The sequence below is a fragment of the Lichenostomus cassidix genome, chromosome 6 (genome assembly GCF_008360975.1).
Source record: "Lichenostomus cassidix isolate B80296 chromosome 6, HeHo_3.0, whole genome shotgun sequence".
In the NCBI taxonomy this organism is placed as follows: Eukaryota; Metazoa; Chordata; class Aves; order Passeriformes; family Meliphagidae; genus Lichenostomus; species Lichenostomus cassidix.
In genome coordinates, this window is record NC_139487.1 from 16,315,252 (window position 1) to 16,336,770 (window position 21,519).

Genomic DNA, 21,519 nt, shown 5'->3' on the forward strand with positions numbered 1-21,519 from the left:
TTCTTACTGCTGTGTAGCAATGCAGTAGAATGGTTCTGTTTTCACCACAGTAACAAATTCAGTTGATCCAATAGGTATGCTGCATACTTACTGAGAAGAGTATATATCAGCTGATATACCTTATGAGACAATTTTAGTTAAGAAGTTAATATTTTAGTTAATAAAGTTTAGTTAATATTTTTATTTTGTGGTAACATATCTGCAACATGTCCAGTGTCTTTATTGCTCATAATAAATCACACAGTTTTGACTGTGATCAGCCTTAGGTGTGGGTGGGATGGATTTTACTTTCCCCTCCTTGCTTTCCTGGCCTTTTGTAATTATAGAAACTAGACACTTATTCAGGTTATCAGTGAAATGCTGGACTTTCAGTTTAAAACAAACCAACAAAAAACCTCAAACCCCACCTCTTCCCCCTAAAAAAACCCCAAACAAAACAACCCAACCAAACAAAAAAAATCACCTCCACAATTTTCTCCCCATTTTCTCTTAAGTTCGTGGAAAACTTATCTACACAAATATCTTTTTTCATACCCCCTCTGGTTGTAGTCCTGGGCAGATTCTAATAATTTTGGTGGCCTCAGAATCATATTACTCTCTATATCCATAGAGGCAGCAAAACCCAGGAGTGCACCTTCGGTCTGTATGCACACTTCCATTAGCACCACATTCAGTGGCACCAGGAAAGTTGAAGTGTAGAGGTACCAGCTGAGATGAATTATACATAGATACGGAAGATAACTGATGGTGGGTCAGTGGTGTGTTTTGATTTGGACATACTGATAGTAACAAAAGATACAATGAATACATTTTAAAATAATCACTGGAATACAGAAGTGTTTCTACTGTCACTCCTGTTGTACAGAAGTTACATGAATTTCAGTGTGACTTGTTGGAACTGTTGAGACTTGGTTTTTGTCCTGATTGATTGACCAGTCAAGATGGTTGTTGACTTATTGCAATAATTCCAACAGAGATTTGGTGTTAAAAGCTGAGAAGAAAACTGAGCTGCTGTTCTACGTAACTGAAATATCTTCTTTTATTGACTGATCTTGGGCTCTTTATTTATGCTGAAGAAAACTGCTGGTACTCTAAAAGCAAAGTTCCCTTCTTTCTGCAGCAGCCTGTTTGGCTCACAACAAAATTAAAGGAATTTAGATTCAGAGAGAGAATAAGCTAAAAAAAAAAAAGTGTCCTAGTATTTCTGCTCGCTTTATAAATGCGAGCATTATGTGTAGCTATCCCAAGAACTATGCAGAGTTGAAATAACTTCATAGTTGTTTTCTACAGTACTTATTCTTTGTGCGTGATTCGGTTTTAACTCTTCAAAATGTGAAGATACAAAATGAAATGTCTTGGCAGTCATTTATGAATAACTGTCAGCTGTTAGTACTTAACACTTTTATTGCTGGGCTTGTGTTTGATGGGAGGATGGAATGCTTCTTGCCTCTCTGTTAAAGATTAAATCTGCACTATGGCTGTAAAGCAACTGTTGGCCCAGGCAGAGAGTAGCAGGTTTTTTGCCGTTAATAAAAAATATTGGAAATTGGCGTACACTTAGCTACAGGCGTTCTGTACTGCATAGTCCAACCATGCTGCTCTTAAAATTAAGCTTCCTGCTTGCATAGTTCAGGTACATCTGAGGAGGAGATGTCTTGTCCCCCATCTTCCAGTGGGACAAGTAATTAAAGCTCTCAGTAGCTTAAATAAAGATTTGTGTAAATCACTAATGGGATTGGTGTCCTGAGCTCCACTGCATTGGAATGTTGTGCAGTGTGGACCAGACAGCTTTTGCATAAATATTTACCTTGTACTTTCAAAAGTGTTTGAGTTGCAGGTTAGTCTATGATAACATATTTTTCCTCTTTAAAATAAAGCCTGTTTCAAAAGCTTGTTTTGAATTCTTCCCATTTCCGGGAGCTCTCATGTGTCTGCATAGGATGATGTATCTTCCCAAACCTCAAAATAGACTTAATATCACTGTCTTTGTGCAGCTTGTTCAGCATGGAAAAAGAAAATAAATTAGACCTTTCAACAGACAATAGCTACTTCATTGGAGTTTATGCATTATGCTTGCCTTGTCCGTAGGGAACAGTGGGGAGAAACTGATGATTTAATTACTTGGCATACAGCAGTGGAGGGAAATAACTGTTTTAAATGTCTGACATTTAAGGATTGGTTTGGGCAGGGAGGGTGTATTAAAAATTGTGAAATTTAGACTTTCAAATTATTCAGCCAGATGATGCTGAGACACTTGTGGTAAGAAAAAAGGACAGAGCTCCTTTCAGTCTGAACTGAGTAACTTAATAGTGATCTTTGATCACGTGAGGAACGGCAGTGTGATTAGTGCCTCCTATGCTTATTAAAGCCTTTGCCCCAGGTTGTTTATTTTTAGGTTCACTGGCAGAAAAATCAGCTATCCATATGGTATTTATGGTTTCAAGTTTGTATCAACACTAAGTTGAGATGCCCTAGTTGGTAGAATCACGTTTCTAGCAAGTCTGCCTGATTCTCCCTAAAAAGCAGGGAGGTGACTTTGCGACTGCTATTTTAGAAGGGTGTCTTAGATGTTAGTCTTACTCTCAGTACTTTTAATTTAATTTTTCTAAGAAACATTGCTAGCTTCATCCATCTGCCTGTGTATAGATTTTGTGTTCTCACTTCTCACTGCTTCATAAAGCTACCTGGCTTACTATTTGAAATGTACGCATGTATGCTCCATATAAGTGGAGCAGGTAGATCAGCTTGATTCTGTCAGTATCTCCTGTCTGCATGTTACTGTCTTCTGCTGGGTGTTCTCCATACTCATTTTCTCTTGCTATTAATAAAACAAAGGTTTTGGAGGACCTAGGCCAGCTGTGGCAAGCTGAGAAGCAAATAGTGGTATTTCCTATATAGTTATATGATAGACTAACACCTATACCAGCGAAGGAAGTCCACACTCAAAGGACAGGTCTGTCAGTGGTAAATACTGAACATAAGCCAGCTCACTCTTGGCTACTGTTATGCAAGTGCTGTAGTCCAACAGAGCTGTTGGTTCTGGAGGCCTCCAGCATAATGAGAGCTCTGTATTGCTGCTCTTCAGACAGAGCCTTGTGACTGTGGAGGTTCTGGCTGAGCTTGGAAAGGCAGTTGTAGATGTTACACAGTGGGACTACGACTTGAGAAGTCTTGTTCTCCTGTTTGTTTGGTTGTTTCTTCCTCCTCCTCCCCTTCAGTGTCTTGGAGGAATTTGTGCCAATTGGGTGAAACACAGTTTCATTTCATTTCTCACCCGTTGGTGCCAATTGGGCGAAATGCACTAAATGTGCTCTGTCAAAAGGTGCTGGCTGAAGAGTAAAATGACTTGCTGGGAAAAAATTGTTTCTGTTTTATTAAAACCTGCTTCTTCGGACAAGAATATTAGGAGATTTTCTTAATTCTTTTTCTTAACTGAGGCTTTATGAAGGCTTAACTTAGAGATGTGTTTAAAGCATATGAGTTAGATGTGAGTGACCCCAAGTTTTCAGGAGTAGATAATGCTATTTTGACTGCACTGAATTGTCATTTAGCAGATTATTTAAGTGATTTGGCTAGCCTGTATATTTATAGTAACTTTCTCTTTTTTTTCTTCCCAAATCCCTTGTTCTTAGCATTCCCATGGTTTGGAATGGATATTGGTGGAACGTTGGTTAAACTGGTCTACTTTGAACCTAAGGACATTACTGCAGAGGAGGAACAGGAAGAGGTGGAAAACCTGAAAAGCATTAGGAAATACTTGACCTCCAATACAGCCTATGGCAAAACTGGCATTCGCGATGTCCACCTGGAACTGAAAAATTTGACTATGTGTGGACGCAAAGGAAACCTGCACTTCATCCGCTTTCCCAGCTGTGCCATGCACAGGTTCATACAGATGGGTAGTGAAAAGAACTTCTCCAGTTTGCACACTACACTCTGTGCTACGGGAGGTGGAGCTTACAAGTTTGAGGAAGACTTTAGAACGGTACGTGAACGGCTCACTCACATGGGTTCAGTGGGAAGTACTTTGGGAAAACATGAGAGCCTGTCTATTAAAACTTGTTGAGAAAATAACTTTTTTTTAGTCATCTGAACTGATTAGGACCCACAGAATCAATTCACATTTGTTAATTGGTGACATTGCTGAGAACATGAAGTGAGGAGGGAAGATATTCTACTTGCTGGATATTCTACTGAAGTACTACTATGCACTGTGCAGGATGTTTTTTGTAAATGTGGGGTTTTTTGAGTACAGCTGTGATGATCAGATGCTTCATAAGCAATTGAGTGTGTGTTGTGACAACCTAGAAGCCTGACGGTATAGGTACTTGCAAACTGGTTATCTATTGGAAACCAGATCTGAAACCATACAGGCTGAAGATTTGGTTCAGGTTCCCTTCCCTTTATATTGACCTTCACATGGACTGAAGTCAAGAGTCTGGAAGACCAGCCATGGAGCATAGGGAAGAAAGAGTGTGTGGGAGCATAATAATATCAGTTGACTTTTGATTTCAATTCTGTGAGTGTGTCATTTAAAGAAAGGCAGTTCATGAGATTAGTAGGTACCAGATCCCCAAGAATTTAAAAACAGCCTTTGCAGGGAACTCCAGAAGCTGATGTAAATGTGAAGTTTTGCACTAGCGTACTGTTCAAAAATTGTTTGTGGTGCAGAAGCATGGAAGAGCTGTTGTACAAACTGACTAATTTGATTGTCCCAGAGCAGTATCACTAAGATTAAGTGCATCCATTCCTGCTGTACAAGAGGTTATTTCCTTTTTCAATACCCTTCTGTCATCAATATCCTCACATACCAGATGACTAGGATTCTAAGGGGGATAAAGAATGTTGTAACAGCTCAACATGAGTTCCAACAACACTGTTGTGCAGTCAGTTTCAGTAAATATTAGTCTGCTTCCATGTCCAGGGAAGGACGATGAAGTTTCTGAAGTGGTGTAGTTGTCCACTACTAGTGCTAGGTTTCTTGTCCTTTAGGCTGATTGCAAGCCTCTTACAAGTTTGAGTCTACTGATGCTGAAGTCCTCAAAAGCTTGTTTGCCTCGCATTGTGTAAGGATATTGGCACCACAGCAGGAGGTGAGTTTTAGTTCTAGTCAGTGTGGCCTCAGTTTAGGTGTTTTTGAGTATCTTTTCATGTGTCCTGGGAATCATTCAGGTCACGTTCTTTAGTGACAAGGGGAGGTCACTTTAAGACTTTCTGAAGAGGCTGACTATCCCCTTGGAATGGTCAGTGTTTCCAAATTCATTCTTCCTGCATCATGTAATAACAGCTACAGTTGCTTAGAAAGGAAGTCGATGTCGCTCACTCCCGCAGCTGTAGAACTGAACTGCAAGTTACCTGGTGGCTCTCACAGCTGAACATTTCTGTCTCTGGCTTTGACCTTATATGCTGTAAATGTGCAATTTACAGTGAGGGATCTGTCTCTTCTCATCTATAATATAGTCATTATAGCAGGGGAAGCCATAGCTGGAGTTGGGGCTGTTTTGCCAGCTATTGAACACAAATATGAAGTCGCATAGCAAATGGCTGGTGGACTTAGACATGAAATTCCACATCTCTGTGGTTTTGTTAACATCCTGTATGCTACAGCTCTTGCAGATAGTTTATGACAAACCCCATAAAGGCTGGCTGGGGAGTTTTCTAGCATAAAGCAATCAGTAAAGTGCACTCACACTTAAGTGAGTGCCTTGGACACCTCTTACAGCTATTCAGTTCCACGCCTTCCTTTATAGCAAGTGTTTCTTGGCTCAAACTGTAATATCCACAGAGAATTACAGAAGCAGAATACTATCCATTACATGGATTGCTTGCTTAATTTCTCGCAGAGGGCAGAGTGTTCTGGGTACTGGCACTTAAATTGTCACACTTCATTAGCCATTGTAACAGCAGCTGGCTATCGGTGTGTTGTGCTGAGTATAAATTGACACTGGACAACAGCTTCAGGACTGCTCTGTCAAAGCTCTGAAATACCTGTTTCAAGTATTTGACCACTAACCTGTAGAAAGAGAGAAAATGTGCTAAGTATAAATCTTGCTATTGCAGATTTCAATATTGTGAAATGCCTTATATGGAGGTGACTTTAAATGTTTCTGTTTTTTACTTAGAAGTAGTGTGGAAAATCTAAGGTTTGTTTGTGAATGTTGTAATTTTCTTTAAAAAATCTGGCTAAATGCTAGGAAGCTCATGAATTGATCAAGCTAACATGCTTTTGTTCTGGCTCTTTATTTTCCTGTGTATATGCTTTTAAGTTACTTGTCTTTTATAGTATTTCTCAATGTGACTGTAAGAATTGCACAGATTTAGGACAGAAGATCCAATATATTGCAAAACAACATTGAAATCCCAAGGAAGGAAGCCTTTTAACATTACAGAAGCATTTTTTCCTTAAAATAGACAGGCAAATACCCTGTTGCACTTGCCTCTGTTCCATTTTCTAATTCTGAATCCCTGAATGAGTTAAATAGGTTTGATCTTGACAACTCTGTTGCTTCTGTGTATTAAAAAATAACATAAAATGGTAAGACATATTCTGTTTACCTTAAGCCTGTTTTCTGTTCTGTAAAAAGGCAACTAAATCTACAAAGCTACCTAGGTTTAGCTATTTCACCTCCCTCATATGATCTGCAGTGTTGGAGAGGCAGAGACCTGAAGAAGTCTCCATGGTCTGCTTAGTGACTGCTGGCAATGTGATGGATCTTTTGTCAGTAAATAGCTTGGCAAATCATGTGATTCATTCTGAAGATCTGAGTGCTTCCCCTAGAAGCAGAAAAATTGACTCTATTTATTAAACTAGACCACAGAAATAATTTTACCAACCATATGGTTATACTTAATGTTCATTGAAGAGCATCAGTAAGTAATTCACCAAAAGGACTTTTTCCAGCCTAGGGGGTTTTTTTCTTGTTTTTTTTTGTTCTTTTCTTACCTTCTCTCTGAATGACTGGTCTTTATGGCTGGCTGGCTTTATTTTCAGGTAACAGTGGTGTTAAGGTGTGGATGAATCTGCAGCCTAATTCTGATAATCCTTCCTCCTTTCTGCACCTATGCACTGTCACTTCAGATATTCTGTAAATGCTCAAGTAACCGCTTCTGTAAAAGTAAGGAGTACTTAGACTTACTTGCTTGGGAGATAAATCTCTCTGTGCTGTGTGACTCCTCCATGATAGTCCAGGCACATTGCTTGCACAGAAGTTGCTGCTAATGTAATGAGGAATAAATTTTTAGGCTGCCACTCAGTTTTGTAAAGCAACTCAATGTAAAGGAGAGGCAGGATGAGAGGAGGAAGGACTATTCAGACTTCCGTCTAAAACGTGCTCTGTTATAAAATTTCTGTTGATTGCAGTGGCTCAAAGGTGGGATCTTTTTATTCCTTTCCTGAACCGACACCTGCAGAACCTGACTTGTCGTGATAGAAATTTTATTGCTGTCTCCAGTGGGAGCAGCATCTGGGCTAAAAAGCCCCAATCACTTAATCAGGAACATGTGGGACAGGGAAGGAAGAAAATCTCTTACCACCACAAACTCAAACTCAGGCCTTGACCTTCCCATTAACTGTAAGGAAAATGCTTTAAGAATGAGCTTGGCTGTTGGATAGTGATTCTCTCGTGCCAGTTTTAGCTAATTCTAAGGCTTGACTTTGTGGTATGAACTGAATGCCTGAGGATGACTTATAGACTATATTCATCTTAAAACAAATTAACTTGCTGTCCTGTGTTGTAGGATGAGTAAGCTAAGTCATTTGCAGTTAGGGTGAGACACTCAAAAATCTTCTTGCTGAGGAGGCTGGAGGCAGCTGCTCAGGCCATAGGGGCTGGGCTGGAGTTGAAAACATTCAGAGAATGGGTAAAGTACTTACTCGGAGGGAATGGGGAGAAACAATGTGCATCTCTTCCCTGTCAAGAGAGAGAGAAGGGATCCTTAGGGCTAGCTGTGTAAGAGGGCAGACCTCTGCAGAGGATTCCAGATGAGAGCTTTTTTTGCCCAAAGCTGATACAGAATGAATCTTCTGCCTCAGCGAATGTAGGACTTGCACGTTATTTGCATTAGACTTGTCTTGTTTGATTGTGAGTGGTTATTTCCAGCTCCATAAAGAAGCAGGGTTGGGGATTGAAGTGAAGATAATCAAAATATAAAGAAAGCAAAGTCTTTATGAAAGTGGAGAAGAGGTAATGGGAGGGAAATGGAAGGAAAGGCTAGATCGTAAGCTATTCTAAGAAATAAAAACTGGAGGAATGCCCAGCAGGCATAAAAGCCAGAGTGATATAGTAAATGAGTCTGTTGTAATTGATAATTAAAAACTTGCAAGATATTATGTTCCTAACAGTTTTTTACTGAAGAAAAATCGTATTTCTGATGGAAAATCTAAGAGAAAAATGAACTTGCAACTGCATCTAGGTTCAGATTTCCCTGTGTTTATCAGAACTCAATAACAGTGTGAAAACTAAAAGTTGGTGAAATGTTTCATGAGCTGGAGCTTCATTGAAAATATGTTTGCACACCCATGGTGATGCATTAGACTTTAACCCCAGTGCATATATGTCATGGCTGCCCTCAGCTCACTTCTAGAGGATTGGGCTGTTTCATGTTTACCTTGCTGAAGTGGATATATGTGCTCACCCATAGCAAGAAACTAATGGAACCCAAGTCTTTGACTTATGTGCTTCCATACTTGAAAGCAGAAACAAGCTGATAGCATGTTTTTTCCTTTTGTACTGCTTGGTACTTGAATGCAGCTTTTTTTTGTTTGGTTGGTTTTTTTTGGTCTTTTTTTAATGTTATGCATGCTATTTAAAAAAATAAACAAACAAAACAACAAAGAACTCCAAATCAAAATTTCAACAGATAACACCATTTTCCAGCACTTCTTGCAAGAGTACAACAGATGGGCTTTCATTCTTCTTGGAAAAACATCTGTACACAGTAACAACAGACTTTTTGTATCCTTGAAATCAGCTGTGTTTCAAGGGTTTGTTGCTAAGGGAAGCATTGGTTACTTTCTTGTGTTGCACCTGCTTGCAAGCATGGTTGAAGTCCTAAGTCACTCCTTTTAATGGTCCTGGAGAGTTTGTTGAGGGCTAAAGTATTTTGTTTCCTTCCTTAGTATTTAAAAAACAGACTTAAAAAAGAGGAATATCTGCAGTCTGGCTATAATGCGGGAAAATTGTTCTTGTTAAAAATGTACATCTGGTTTCCCTGTAATCATCATAAATTTTCCTTTCAGGGTCCCCTATGCTACTTTGTTCTGAAGTAGTTCCTCTCATAGCACAACTTTCTGACATAACCTCTAGAGAGACATTGTGCTGAATATAGTTATGGGAGTGGAGGATAGGGTGAGCTGACTGTTTTACGGTCTGCCTTCACTTTAGGAATTGTAAAGGGCTGGAAAATACCTGCAAATGCATTTGTAAGGTATTTGTAAACATTGTAGGAAAAACATCCAGTTAAAATGTACTGCTAGACACAGCTTCTGTTTTTGTTTTGCATATTTGCATATAAACTTTGGTTCCACTAAGGAGAAGAGGTCTGAACAGCTGAAAGTTGAGGGTAAGTAGAGTGTGGTAAGTCAGGTGATGGCAGCAAGAAGAAATGTTTGCCTAGTTGTAAATTAGTTACAATGGTTACAGGCACATCTAATCTGCAATGCAGTTTTGCTGCTTTGAGACACTGTGAGCAAAAAGGCAGTTCTATATGCAGGGAGAGGACTGAATTGAGACTCTGGCTCTATCATGGTTTCTTGTACAAGATTGGGTTACTACATGTCTTGAAACTTTGCCTTAATTTCTGTTTAGAAATACGAACAGTGGTGGCTTACTAAGCTATTTGGAGCCTTCGGTGTCTGGTGCCTGCAGAGCTTTTGGTTCTCTGAATGAAGGTGGATTGACGTAGAATACTGATGCCTGTCTTGCTCACTCCAAAAATCAAAACCAGACTGCTGCAACAACACAGGGAAATAATTTTTCAGTCTGCTGTGACTATCATACATGAAAGAAAGCAGTAATAGAACTTTTCTGCTTACAATATATCAACTGTTAAATATAGCACAGAGCTATAAAAAGCAGAACAAATTTTAGTATGTCTTTTATACATGGAGGGCTGGACCGAATAAAAGCTCTATGTGTAGTGCTTGAGAAAGAGCCTGATTAGTTTCTCTTGTTCTGTTCTTACAGAATTGGTGAGCTGACTGGATAGTTAGTAGAATCAAGGATTTTGTCTGTGTTTTTGCACTGATGCCAGACGTGTTTTACTGTGATTTGTACTACTTGTTTGTGTCTTTCAAGGCCTCTGACTAGTGCTTACCTATTTGTAAAAGTGCAGCATGGATGAGACAAAAGCAGCTTGTGGCTGGGTATTTGGCTTACATTAGAGCAGAGGTTTTGACAGTAGGGGCCATAATAATGGCCTGATAATGACTTGTCTTTGTACAACAGCTTCTGGTTCTCAGCACATTTGTGCATCTGTGTTAGATGGTGTTTGGTTGTGCTGCAGCTCGCTTATACAGCAAGGTGAGGAAACTGAGACTGTGCAGCACATAACCTAGGGAAGGATCATGGGTACTATAGAATGTTTCCTTATGTTGTCTAGGTGTGTGCAATCTTTGTTGAACAAAATAAATCCTGTAAGGAGTGATGACTTAGTGGGCTCCATGCAGTGTTCATTGTGATAAAGAGTGCATGAAGGGTTTATTATGTTGATACCTTGCATTGTATATATCTTGGAGATTTTCCTCTCAGTCTTACAGTAAGAAATTGATTAAATCTACGATATTTGCTAAGTAGCCTTAAGAATTTTGTAACGTTTCTTGAAAAGGTTTTTCTCACTAATTATGTTTATTCTTTGTATTTGCTAGCTAAATGGTTCAAGTCTTTTATGGTGCATTTCTCTAATTTAAATTTGTGTAGCTATGTGGTAACCAAGAAAAAAATATGAAGGGATTGCAGAAGTTGCAGGAGGAAATAGAGAAACAAGAAGAAATTATCTGCACCTCTCTCTATTGTCCTGTGAATAACTGGATCTATATTGAGGTCTTTGAGGCTGCTGGTTTAGGGGTTTTTTTGGTCTTATTTATTTTCCCAGGTTCCAGGATTTGGGGAGTGGCAAGTAAAACAAAAGGACAGACCCAAAGAGTGGGGTGGATTTCAGTTACAGCAAGTTAGAGCTGTGTACAAGTAGAGCAAAGACTTAACAGGGGAGATTTAAATAGCTTAAAAGAATGTAACCTATTGACCATGCCTGTTCCACAGAAATATCTTTCCTCTTTATGGTGACTTAATATAGCTTCCAGAATTAAAAATAGGACATAGTTACCCATGTAAATCTTCTCCATTAGCTGTTATAAAAACATCCTGCGGTATGCAAATGTTGGAGAACCAGCTGTATACTGTATAACTCCATTATACTCTGTTGCCTTGCTTTTGCTAGAAAGTAGAGTTAGGCATGACCTGCTTTGCATGCATGAGGATGAAAATGACCTCAGGATTTGGATAGGCAACTTTATGGGGTTTTTTTGCCCTCTCCTCTACCTAAAAATGGAGAGGAGACTCCACAGTTGGTCAGTGGACCCTATTTTGAGAAAGGGAGGTTACTTCTTGTTCTAGTAAATAAAATGCTATGGCAAGTAGACATGTCTGTTGAAGTACAGTCATGGTGACCTGTGAGATCTCAGAGGGAATGTCCTTTGTCTGCTTTGTTACTGGTTGTCTGCCTTCTCTTAAAGTTGTATTCTGCTGGGGCCATGAGCCTGACAATCTTTTTGTTTGGATTTTTTGTATGGTTTTTCACCAAACATGGGAGTTATGCCTTTGTTTTTCATGAGGCATTTTAAAGTGCTCATTGTAACTTAAAAAATAACCAGAATAACTGGTGATGTACTAAAAAAAATCCACTGTATATGTAATGCATATTAACATAACATGCACATCTTAATGCTTTTATTGTAAATTTCATATAAATTGCTGGAAAATGTAGTTGGATGATGGGCAAAAGGACTCTGCATCCTGAGGAATGCTGCTGTATAGGCATATGCTAGATACTGCCCAAAAGCTGCAGAGTGCAGCTCCTCTTGGGCTGGGAATGAGGGGAAAGAAATTCATTGCTTCAGAATACTGAGAATACTCCTGCTTGCAGAGCCCAGAATGTCTCAAAGGCAAAGAAACTAGATGGCATTACTGCATAGCACATCATTGCTTTGGGAGGTACCTGTTGTCAGGCAGATAGTGAACTTCTGTTTCACACTTCAAGCTTAGATCTTTGTACTGCTTAAATAGCATAATGTGTTACTTTTAAAGTGAATCAAAGTGCTTCAGCAGAACCTTTTGTCCTTCTCAGTGTTGTATTATACTAGGAAATGTGTGTTTATTAATTTCTTGTTGTTCTTTTACAGATGGCTGATCTACAGCTCTATAAACTGGATGAATTGGACTGTTTGATCCAAGGCCTCCTTTATGTTGATTCTGTTGGTTTCAATGGCCAACCAGAGTGCTATTATTTTGAAAATCCTACAGATCCTGAACAGTGCCAGAAAAAACCTTACTGCCTTGATAATCCATATCCTATGCTGCTGGTTAACATAGGCTCAGGGGTCAGCATCCTAGCTGTGTATTCTAAGGACAATTATAAAAGAGTTACAGGATCCAGGTAAATTTACTTTTGTTTCTTTTAATTGTTTTCCCCTTAGTAGTTGAACAGCTAGAATTAGACAGTGTGATCAGTAGGTACAGCCCCAAACTGTGTTTGTCTTCCCATTTCTTTTAAAAGCCTACCAATAGCAAGACTGAAAATATCTAACAATTCCTTCAGAGAGGGATCTGTATCAGGGAAATCATTGATCTGTTCATTTTAGACTTGCCTTAGTCTCTTGCTGGTGTTCTTACCTATTTCCCATTTCTTGCTGTGAATTACCAAAATAAAGCTGTCCCAGCAACTGAATCTTCTCTCCCCTGCATTCTGTTCTTTGGTGCATGGTACATACTGAATTTTCTCCTGTATACTGCCTATGACCCACATGTATGTCTTCTATTGCCTCATCTAAGCATATCTTCACCACAATGGTAGCCATGAGCCATTTTTCTCTATACAGTATACAAGCTTGATGGGAGACATATTGGATTTCTTGCAGTTCTGGGTGTTTTTCCAGCACAGACATTTTGGCATCTATAGATGTGCTTCTAATCCTTTCCACTAGCGAAAGAAAAACATGACTGCACTGGGTTGTTGACTTGTTACAGATGATGAAATCAATACTGTCTTGTGGCTGGTGTGCAGAGCTTTTTACTGTTCAGACACTGAGTATATTACAGTGCTATGAGACTTGTTCTGAAAAACTTACCCAATAAGCCAAGAGCATGGACTAAATAGTGATCCTATGCGACCTCCTGAGCTTTTTCTTGAAATGCAAGTGTGGTGTCTCACTGATCTTGTTTGCAGTGGCTCCAGTCGCTGTGACTGCAGTCACTGTAAATAAGCTAACATTGTCAGTGGCCAAGAAAGAATGAGGAAGGATGTAGAGATTACTAAGTTGAAGTTCTGTAAGACTGCAAAGTCCAAAGTAGAACTTTAATGAGTTAGCAACGTTATGCACAGTTAAATACTCTCTAAGTTTGTGTAGTCAGTAAATACTGTACTTGAGCCTTTACAAAATATTCAAGTGAGTGTTCCTTGCTCAGAGTTCTTGCAGGGAAAGAACATTCAGGGCCAATGCTAGGCTTGCTTTGAAAAGGAACCAACCAGACTGCTTCCTGCCACTGGCTAGGGGGACAAAATACGTCTTGGCCGCTGGCCCTGTATGGATTTAGCTTTGTTCACTGTTCATTCTTCCATCTCTTATTTGAGTGCTCTGCTGGCTAATTATTCTTGTGCAGAAAACTGTTAGAGTGCTACAAATAGCAAAGTGGTATCTGTGGTGTTGGATTGCGCCTTATTCTTAGCTAACCCTTTAGTATAATTTCTCCTATTTAAGTATTAAAGTCTCAAGTCTAATTCAGTTAAAACCACACTGGATGACACTTGTGTTAAATAGAAACTCAATGTAGAGTGTCTGTGTTCACTCCTCTGAGGAAGCAGTTGCTAGACACAGTTGGCAGCTGTGTACAGCGTGTTGTAAATGGGAATCTGAAGAGTTGTGGTAAAAGCTGGTTCAAAGTGCTGGTCTGAAAGGACTGTGCTTTTCTAGCCTTGGAGGAGGAACATTCCTGGGCCTGTGCTGTTTGCTCACTGGCTGTGAGACATTTGAAGAAGCACTGGAAATGGCTGCGAAAGGAGACAGCACCAATGTGGATAAGCTGGTGAAAGATATTTATGGAGGAGACTATGAGCGGTTTGGCCTTCAAGGATCTGCTGTAGCGTCAAGGTATGTGTTAATTGAGCTGTTTGTAAGGAGTCCCTTGGGAAACTTCCTGTGCCTGCTAAACTGAGTGCATAATCCCTGGACTATGCACTGTGTCCACGTGGAAATGTCACTCGATGTATCATGGGGTTTGTCCTTAGATCTCTCACCTACTTCTTGCTGTTTTTTTTTTTTTTTTTAACAGGTGTAAGTAATGCCTGATGTAGTTTGCTTCCATTTCAATTACAGTTATTTTGGAAGTGTCATTATTTATGAGATTGCTTTTCACATTTCAAATCTGGCACAAATGAATGGATATCAAATCCAAGCAAAGCTTACTAAATTATAAAATTTTAAGGGCTTTATCACTCCTAAATATCTCATGTTAAAAGACATGATCTTCCTCACACAGCTTTGGTCATATGATGAGTAAAGAAAAGAGAGATTCCATCAGTAAAGAGGACTTGGCCAGAGCTACTTTGGTCACCATCACCAACAACATAGGTTCTATTGCTCGCATGTGTGCATTGAATGAGGTAAGTTACTTGCCATGAGCTTAAAACCTTCAGAAACAGCATAGTGAGATTATCAGGATACAAAAATGCAAATTACTGGCGTAGTAGGTGTGTCACTGGCCTTGGTAAATATGCTTATATTTAATGTCATGTCATAGCTCTTGTGACTTGCTATGTGTATGCTTTGATGCAAAATGTAAGGCTGTTTGAGCTTCAAAGCTAGGGAAGAGGGGAGAAAAATTGACTGTAAAGATCACTTCGAAGCATTGAACTTTAGCCTGGAGTGTTCAGTTTTTCCCAAGCTGTAATACATAGATATTAACGTGTTTGTAATGCTAATTGTTACTCTGTTACTTTGTAGTTACTTACAGATTTGACTATAGCATGACAGAATTTATTTTGAGTACTATTTTGCTTGGATTGTTTTCATATCAGGGTGGGTTCAAATTGTGTATTGTGTTAAGTGTTTGGATAAATACAAGTTCCATTGCATTGTGTCAGAAAGAAGAAAAATGCAGTTCATTTTCCTACCTCAAACTCCTATCAGGTGCTTGTTACGTTCTTTTCATTAGGCATGATAAATATGGATGGATTGTTCCATCCATACACTATAGCTTCCAACAGTAAAAAAAAAAACCAAACACACCCCCCCTACACAAACCCAAATATTTAGGCCCTTGTTTTTATCTGCAGATTGCATCCTTTTCTATTATGAGGTAACTAATACCTTTTATCTGCTCTAAATGAGCAGATAATTAATTGATGTAATTTTTTTAATACACTGATGTTTTCGTTATACAGCATCCTGTTGGTACAAGAAATTGCTGCTTCTGTGACATTTTTAATCAACAACACACAGCCAAAAAAACTACCAAGAAAACAAACCCAAGAAACTCACCAAACTGCCATCTAATTACTTTATTGGGTCCCACCTAGCCTACAGCTTTATGAGAAATAGCAAATAATTAATCACTAATGCTTTTGGTGGGTGTGTGTTTTGATTTGATTTATAATAAACCTTTGCCACATCTCCCTCTCAGTCTTTCCAAGACAGAAGGTCCTAGTATTTAGTCTCCTTTCCTAAATAAAGGGAAGACACTTTTTTTTGCACTGCTTCATTTTGTATTTTTAGTCTTTTTATGGTTCTAATTTTAAGACTGAATTATCAGATCTTTGTATAGTATTCAAAGTATGGTTGCTCAATGAATTTATGTGATGGCATATTGATAAATTTTGTGTTCAGAGTTCCTTTACTGACAGTTCATAATATTTAATTTGTGTGAACATGGAACTCAGTTCTAAGAAACCATCGACAGTCCCTCCACAGGATTGTCTCAAAGTGGCTGATTTGGAGCCTGTCATTGTGTCTGCATAATCAAGTGTCTCTGTCTTTCCCCCTTTCAATTGTCACTTCAGTTTTTTAGTTTGAACTTCATCTGCTATTTTTTCCTCAGTCACAGGATATAAGTCTCAGGATATAAGTCACAGGATATTGCCATGCTGTTCATTTTTTATCTCTTGTATGCCATTATTATGTTTGTTGCTCATATTCCTCTCTAGAGCACTTTTAAAATACATTGAACAGCACAAGTTGTAGTGTATGCCACCATCAATGCCACTGGTAACCTTCCTTCATTGTGACAAGTGGCCACAGACTTTTTTTTCCTTGGCAATTCGACTCTTTTGGTCAGGACGATTCTCTTTCAGTGTTCTCTTTGCTTTCAGCTTCTTTACAGTGTTGCCTTGTGGCATGGAGTTCAAGCAGCATTGTACAGGGCTATCAAAGCATGGAGAGTGGCAGCAGGGAACCACACACGGTGCATTCTGAGGAGGAAATAGGCTACTAATGAAACTAATGCTTCTGAGTCATTGTGAAAAAGTTCCTAACATCTTTGTTCTGTGGACAGGCTTAGTTAAAAACTGGATGTGATACATAGAATATTGTGGAGCAATGTGGATTGATGTGTTAAATATTCTTCATTTCACAGTGTCAAAGTAGAATTTCTGCAACACTTGAAGTGAATTATTTTGTAGTTTTAGAGAATGAAAACTTCATTTAGTTGCTTTACATACTATGAAGAAAAATCAAACATGCAGTATCATTTAAAGTAAGCTAATCTTCAGATAGCTTGCTCTTGGGGATAAAAATTAATACTATCATTCTGCTAAGTAATCTAGACACCTCAAATGCCTTTGGGAGACATGGCTCTGACTTACAGCAAGCTTCATGAATCAAATCCCTGAATAAGAGCTTAATAAGCAGTTGAATATTATATTCTTCTGTGGAGCTTGTATGTATTAGATTAGGGTTATGGTAAAGCTCACTTTTAGGTTGACAGAATCAATTTATGCCCTGAAGCATGACTTTTGATAAGTTTTTCCCAATGATTGCCGCTTTAATATTGTGTTGAAAATGACTTGCATATGTGCAGGAAAAAATGAGGCTGGGGAATAAATGAAATATTCTGTCTGCAGAACTTCAAAGCAAATTTGCTTGCACAAAGTTGGCAGTAGGATAGAGAAATTCCATAGTCTGGAACCATTTGGCCACAGACCCTTTGAAATGGTCTGTCCTAGGCACAGCAGAACTGCATAAAGGAAACCAATCTCCTGGTTTATACTTTCCTTACTCTCAGAACATGTAACTTGCATCTGAACAAGATGCCTTGCAAAAATATGTGCAGGGCTTTTTATTGTGTTATTGATACAGATTTCCCTATTCAATTACATTGGCAAATACGTGAATATACTATGTTGAAACTATACTATAGCTTTCTGCTGCAGGGTAGTTGAACAATTTAACAAGACCCCACAGAGTGAAAGAGTGCATGTCTTTTCCAGGATGTTGTAATTTGATTAGCGTTAGTAAGCACATCACCACCATCTCTTCATCAGTTTAAGGTTTCTGTCTTTCAGCTTTGAAAGTTTCAGCAGTGGACTATTTAAAAGTAAATTGGCCAGACTTCCTCAAGAGTAGCATTTTCACTCCTGAAAAATGCTAAACTTGTTTATTGTTCAGTTCAGAAAATGTAGGAAACTTTATATTAATACAATTTCTGACCTTGCCTGCTCAAGGATTGTTGGAAAATGAATTTGCATGTTGATATACACTCTGTTATTCTAGCAGATATGACTAGTATTTTTAGATTCAAAATTTACAGTAGTTTTTATACTCTTTTAGTTATTGCTTCAGTTTCTGGTAACACTAGCTATGTTCTTATATTCAGAAAAAATCATATGCATGGAAAATTAAACTATATTCTAATCAGTTTTATGGTGTGGCATTACAGGAAATTAATTAGTTGCATATTTATCCCTCCTTTGTCAGAAGTTACTTCAAAGACAAAACTGCCCTATCCAAGGATGCAAGGTGCTCTTGGCTATGTACTGCAGTGAGGATGTTCCCTGTGGTGTGTCACAGTCCTGGACATGGCAGAGCTGTGGCTGTAGCACAGTAACTGCTGCAGAGCCAAGTGTTGGGCTTTATAGAGCTGGATGAATGTAGAGGGGTAACCCTTGCTAGTTCTAGACCCTCTGCAGCTTTTTTGGCAATTTTCTGTAGAAGACTCTTGAAGATGTATTTCTAGGGCTCTCCAGGGTTTGGCCTCCTGCTGAATCTTGTAGACCAATGCTAGTGTATGGTGAACATTATTTGGTACACCAATGCAAAATGCAAGTCCAGTTTTGTTCATAACAAGCAGAACTGGGCTTGGTAAGATAGTTATGGACATTGTTTAAACACCACACAGAACTGCTGCTTAATTCAGTGATGTACATACAAGTGAGGATAGTCTGTGGCTTTCTCATTGGCAGCCTAGTGCTGATGGTTCAAAAAATCTTAATTTCCTGAAAGAAAACTGAGTTCAGATGAGCTTTGAAACAAAGGAATACCATACATGTCAAGTATTATGTCGGCCCAATTTCACTTGTTTTTTGAAAGTGGAATCACAGTCCTGATAGTAGATAATGAAAGATGCTTCTTCTCATCTTGAACGTAATCCTTCTCAGAAGTTCTCCATCTGGATTTAATAATGACAGTGATCTCTGGAAAGTTGCTTCATTTAACATGCAGAGGGGCAAAGATGTCTTCAGTGCAGCCATATACAACTAAAAAAAATAACCAGCAGCAAAACACTCATAATCTGAGTCATGTTGGGAAGATCCTGAGCTTTTAAGCAAATACTGATCATCTCTCATAACAGCCTCTCACTGTCTTTAGAATAAAGCTCTGCACCACCCTTCCTTTTGCAACATCTTTTACTTAGCAGTCAGTAACTGCAATATTTTTTGACTTTTCATTTTGAAGAATTTATATGTAACCCAAAATTCCCTTTAAACTTGGTAGTAGAGGCAGAGGTACATGTTAAATGAGGCAAATAATTGAGCTAAATATAATTTTTCTGGTCTGTTTTTCAAATTCAATTTTACAGAACATTGACAAGGTGGTGTTCGTTGGCAACTTTCTCAGAATTAATATGATTTCTATGAAGGTGCTAGCATATGCTATGGATTATTGGTCCAAGGGACAGCTAAAAGCTCTGTTTTTGGAACATGAGGTAAGGAAATATATCTTGAACTTACTTCTATTTGCAAGTACAAAAATCTTGTGGTTCTTTATTTGTGAACTTTAAAGGGGAGAAATGCCATTGCTTTGAATCGAATGCATAAGCTAAGTTCTGCATAGATGCTATTTAGTGTACAAATTCATTTGAAAATACTAATTGTTAACTCCTTGGTTTGATCACTAATCTTGTGGTATGTGGGGTTAAACATTGCCCATTTCTTATTTTTGCTTTCTGACCCTGATACCAACAATGTTGTTTTGTGTGGTCTGGTATATGAAAACCTCAAGTATAATTCATTTTTATAAGTTTAATTTTGTCATGACTACCAGATGAGCAGGTTCATAATGAAAACTGCCCTGCCTCAGTATGGTATCATTATTATGGTTCTGTAATTATTTTTTTTTACAATTTTGGAGAACTAGGTAATATTTTTTCCAGTATCAGGCCCTTTCTGGTACCTAAGGATGATCTTATTAAATCATAATTCAGAGAGAATAAATATTTGGCAGGGCTGATCTTCTTTTAGTTGCCATAACAGAACTGAAAACTTTGTGTTCATGCTTCTATTTTATTTTTGAATTTGATTGGTTTTGGTTTGCTTTTGCCTTTGTTCAAAGGGTTATTTTGGAGCTGTTGGGGCTCTTCTAGAAATGCTTAAAATGACAGATGATCAGTGATGAAGCTGTCTGAGGAGATTCCTACTGCAGATGCTGCTGAATAAGAGTGAAAGCCACTACAAGGATGGAAATGAAGCCATTATGGTAGTTCTACCTGCTGGATTTGTAAATAATTTGAAATCCTTTTAGCTGATCCTTAATTTCTGGGTTTTGACCTTATACTTCAGAATTCATACTGGGAATTACGAGATTTTTTTTCTGTACACTGTATTTTTTAGGGGAAAAATGTGCAAAGTGGCCAAACGTACAGATTTTATGGATTTATTTTAAAAAATGGATACTGCTTAATGTAGGACCGGTGATATGAGGCATCTGCTTTTCTTCTGGGGTTTACTGATTAGTGTGGTGATTTAAACTTCATTTAGTAATCACTCTAGGAGATTTTTTTATCTTATTTTCATGACGTTTCATGATTTGTTCTTGGTTTCAAATGAAACTACAAAGCTGATGCATTTTACTGTGAAAACTAGTCATTGATTTTTCTTGCCTTTCCTTTCCTCATTAGATGAGACACTTTTTTATTTAACATCCCTATGCCCCCCCCAAAAAATAAATCTGCAAACATTCTGTGGTTAAGTGAGTTTGTTTGAAGGACTGTGAGGAAGCTTGGCAATAGCAGGGGGTTTGAGATTCACAAATTGCAACAGGAAGAGACTGCCAACTGGTTTTGCAGGAGTGATTCTTTCTATAATAAACATTTTAAGCAAGATGTGAACTAAAACTTTAATTATTCAATTGGCACTAAAATGAAAACGTGTTTCTATTGAAAACCTCTGATCTACATGAAGCATTCTGTAGTAAAGATGTTATTTATATGGTACACACTTGGCATTAGATGGCAAAGAGAGATTGTTTTCACTTGTCTGTCTGTAGTCTGCAAGTTTTAACTTGTTCTTAATTGAAAACAACTGATAACAGCGTTATTAAAAGCCCAATTACTAAAATCAGGAAAATACTGATTAAAGTATTTTCTGCTTTTAAGTTAGTGTTAACTTTCTCTCCAGGACACTAAAATTTGAGTGTTTATTCCAATACAGTATTTTCTACCTTTTCTGATTCGTGGACCTCTCTAGATTTTTTTTCCCAAGTTGAATTGAGATCCCTTTGAAATCTATGTACTTAGGTTCTTGCAGAGCATGTGTGAACTTGCTTACCTTAGACACCTTGAGGGCTCCCAAGTGAGAGGCTGAAAAACAGTTCATAAATTATTTCATCTTGTAAGACTATATGTGATGTCACATAATGTAAATGACTCATCAAAGGGACAGTATAAAATTCAGTATATTTTTGGAAGGGGGTTTATTTCACTTTTCTAAGTCATTAACTTCCATGTCTCCCAAATGTTGAAAAATGGTAATATTAACTGAAGTGTTAACTTGTCTGATGGAAATAAAGACCACTACTGTTTTGACAGTTTTAATGTA

The 21,519-nt window shown here is 38.3% G+C and overlaps 1 protein-coding gene across 13 annotated transcripts in view; it reads left to right on the top strand.

The window, feature by feature from the left end:
- PANK1 (pantothenate kinase 1) overlaps positions 1-21,519 on the top strand; it is a 41,779-nt gene extending 20,260 nt beyond the window's left edge. For all 13 annotated transcript variants that reach the window (XM_085065274.1, XM_085065275.1, XM_085065273.1 and 10 more), the window contains 6 exons: positions 3,633-3,985; positions 12,398-12,651; positions 14,186-14,362; positions 14,751-14,874; positions 19,284-19,409; positions 20,036-21,519. In XM_085065274.1, coding sequence (XP_084921400.1) covers positions 3,633-3,985; positions 12,398-12,651; positions 14,186-14,362; positions 14,751-14,874; positions 19,284-19,409; positions 20,036-20,095 — 1,094 coding nt within the window. In that variant the 3' untranslated portion in view covers positions 20,096-21,519. The remainder of the gene's footprint in view (positions 1-3,632; positions 3,986-12,397; positions 12,652-14,185; positions 14,363-14,750; positions 14,875-19,283; positions 19,410-20,035) is intronic.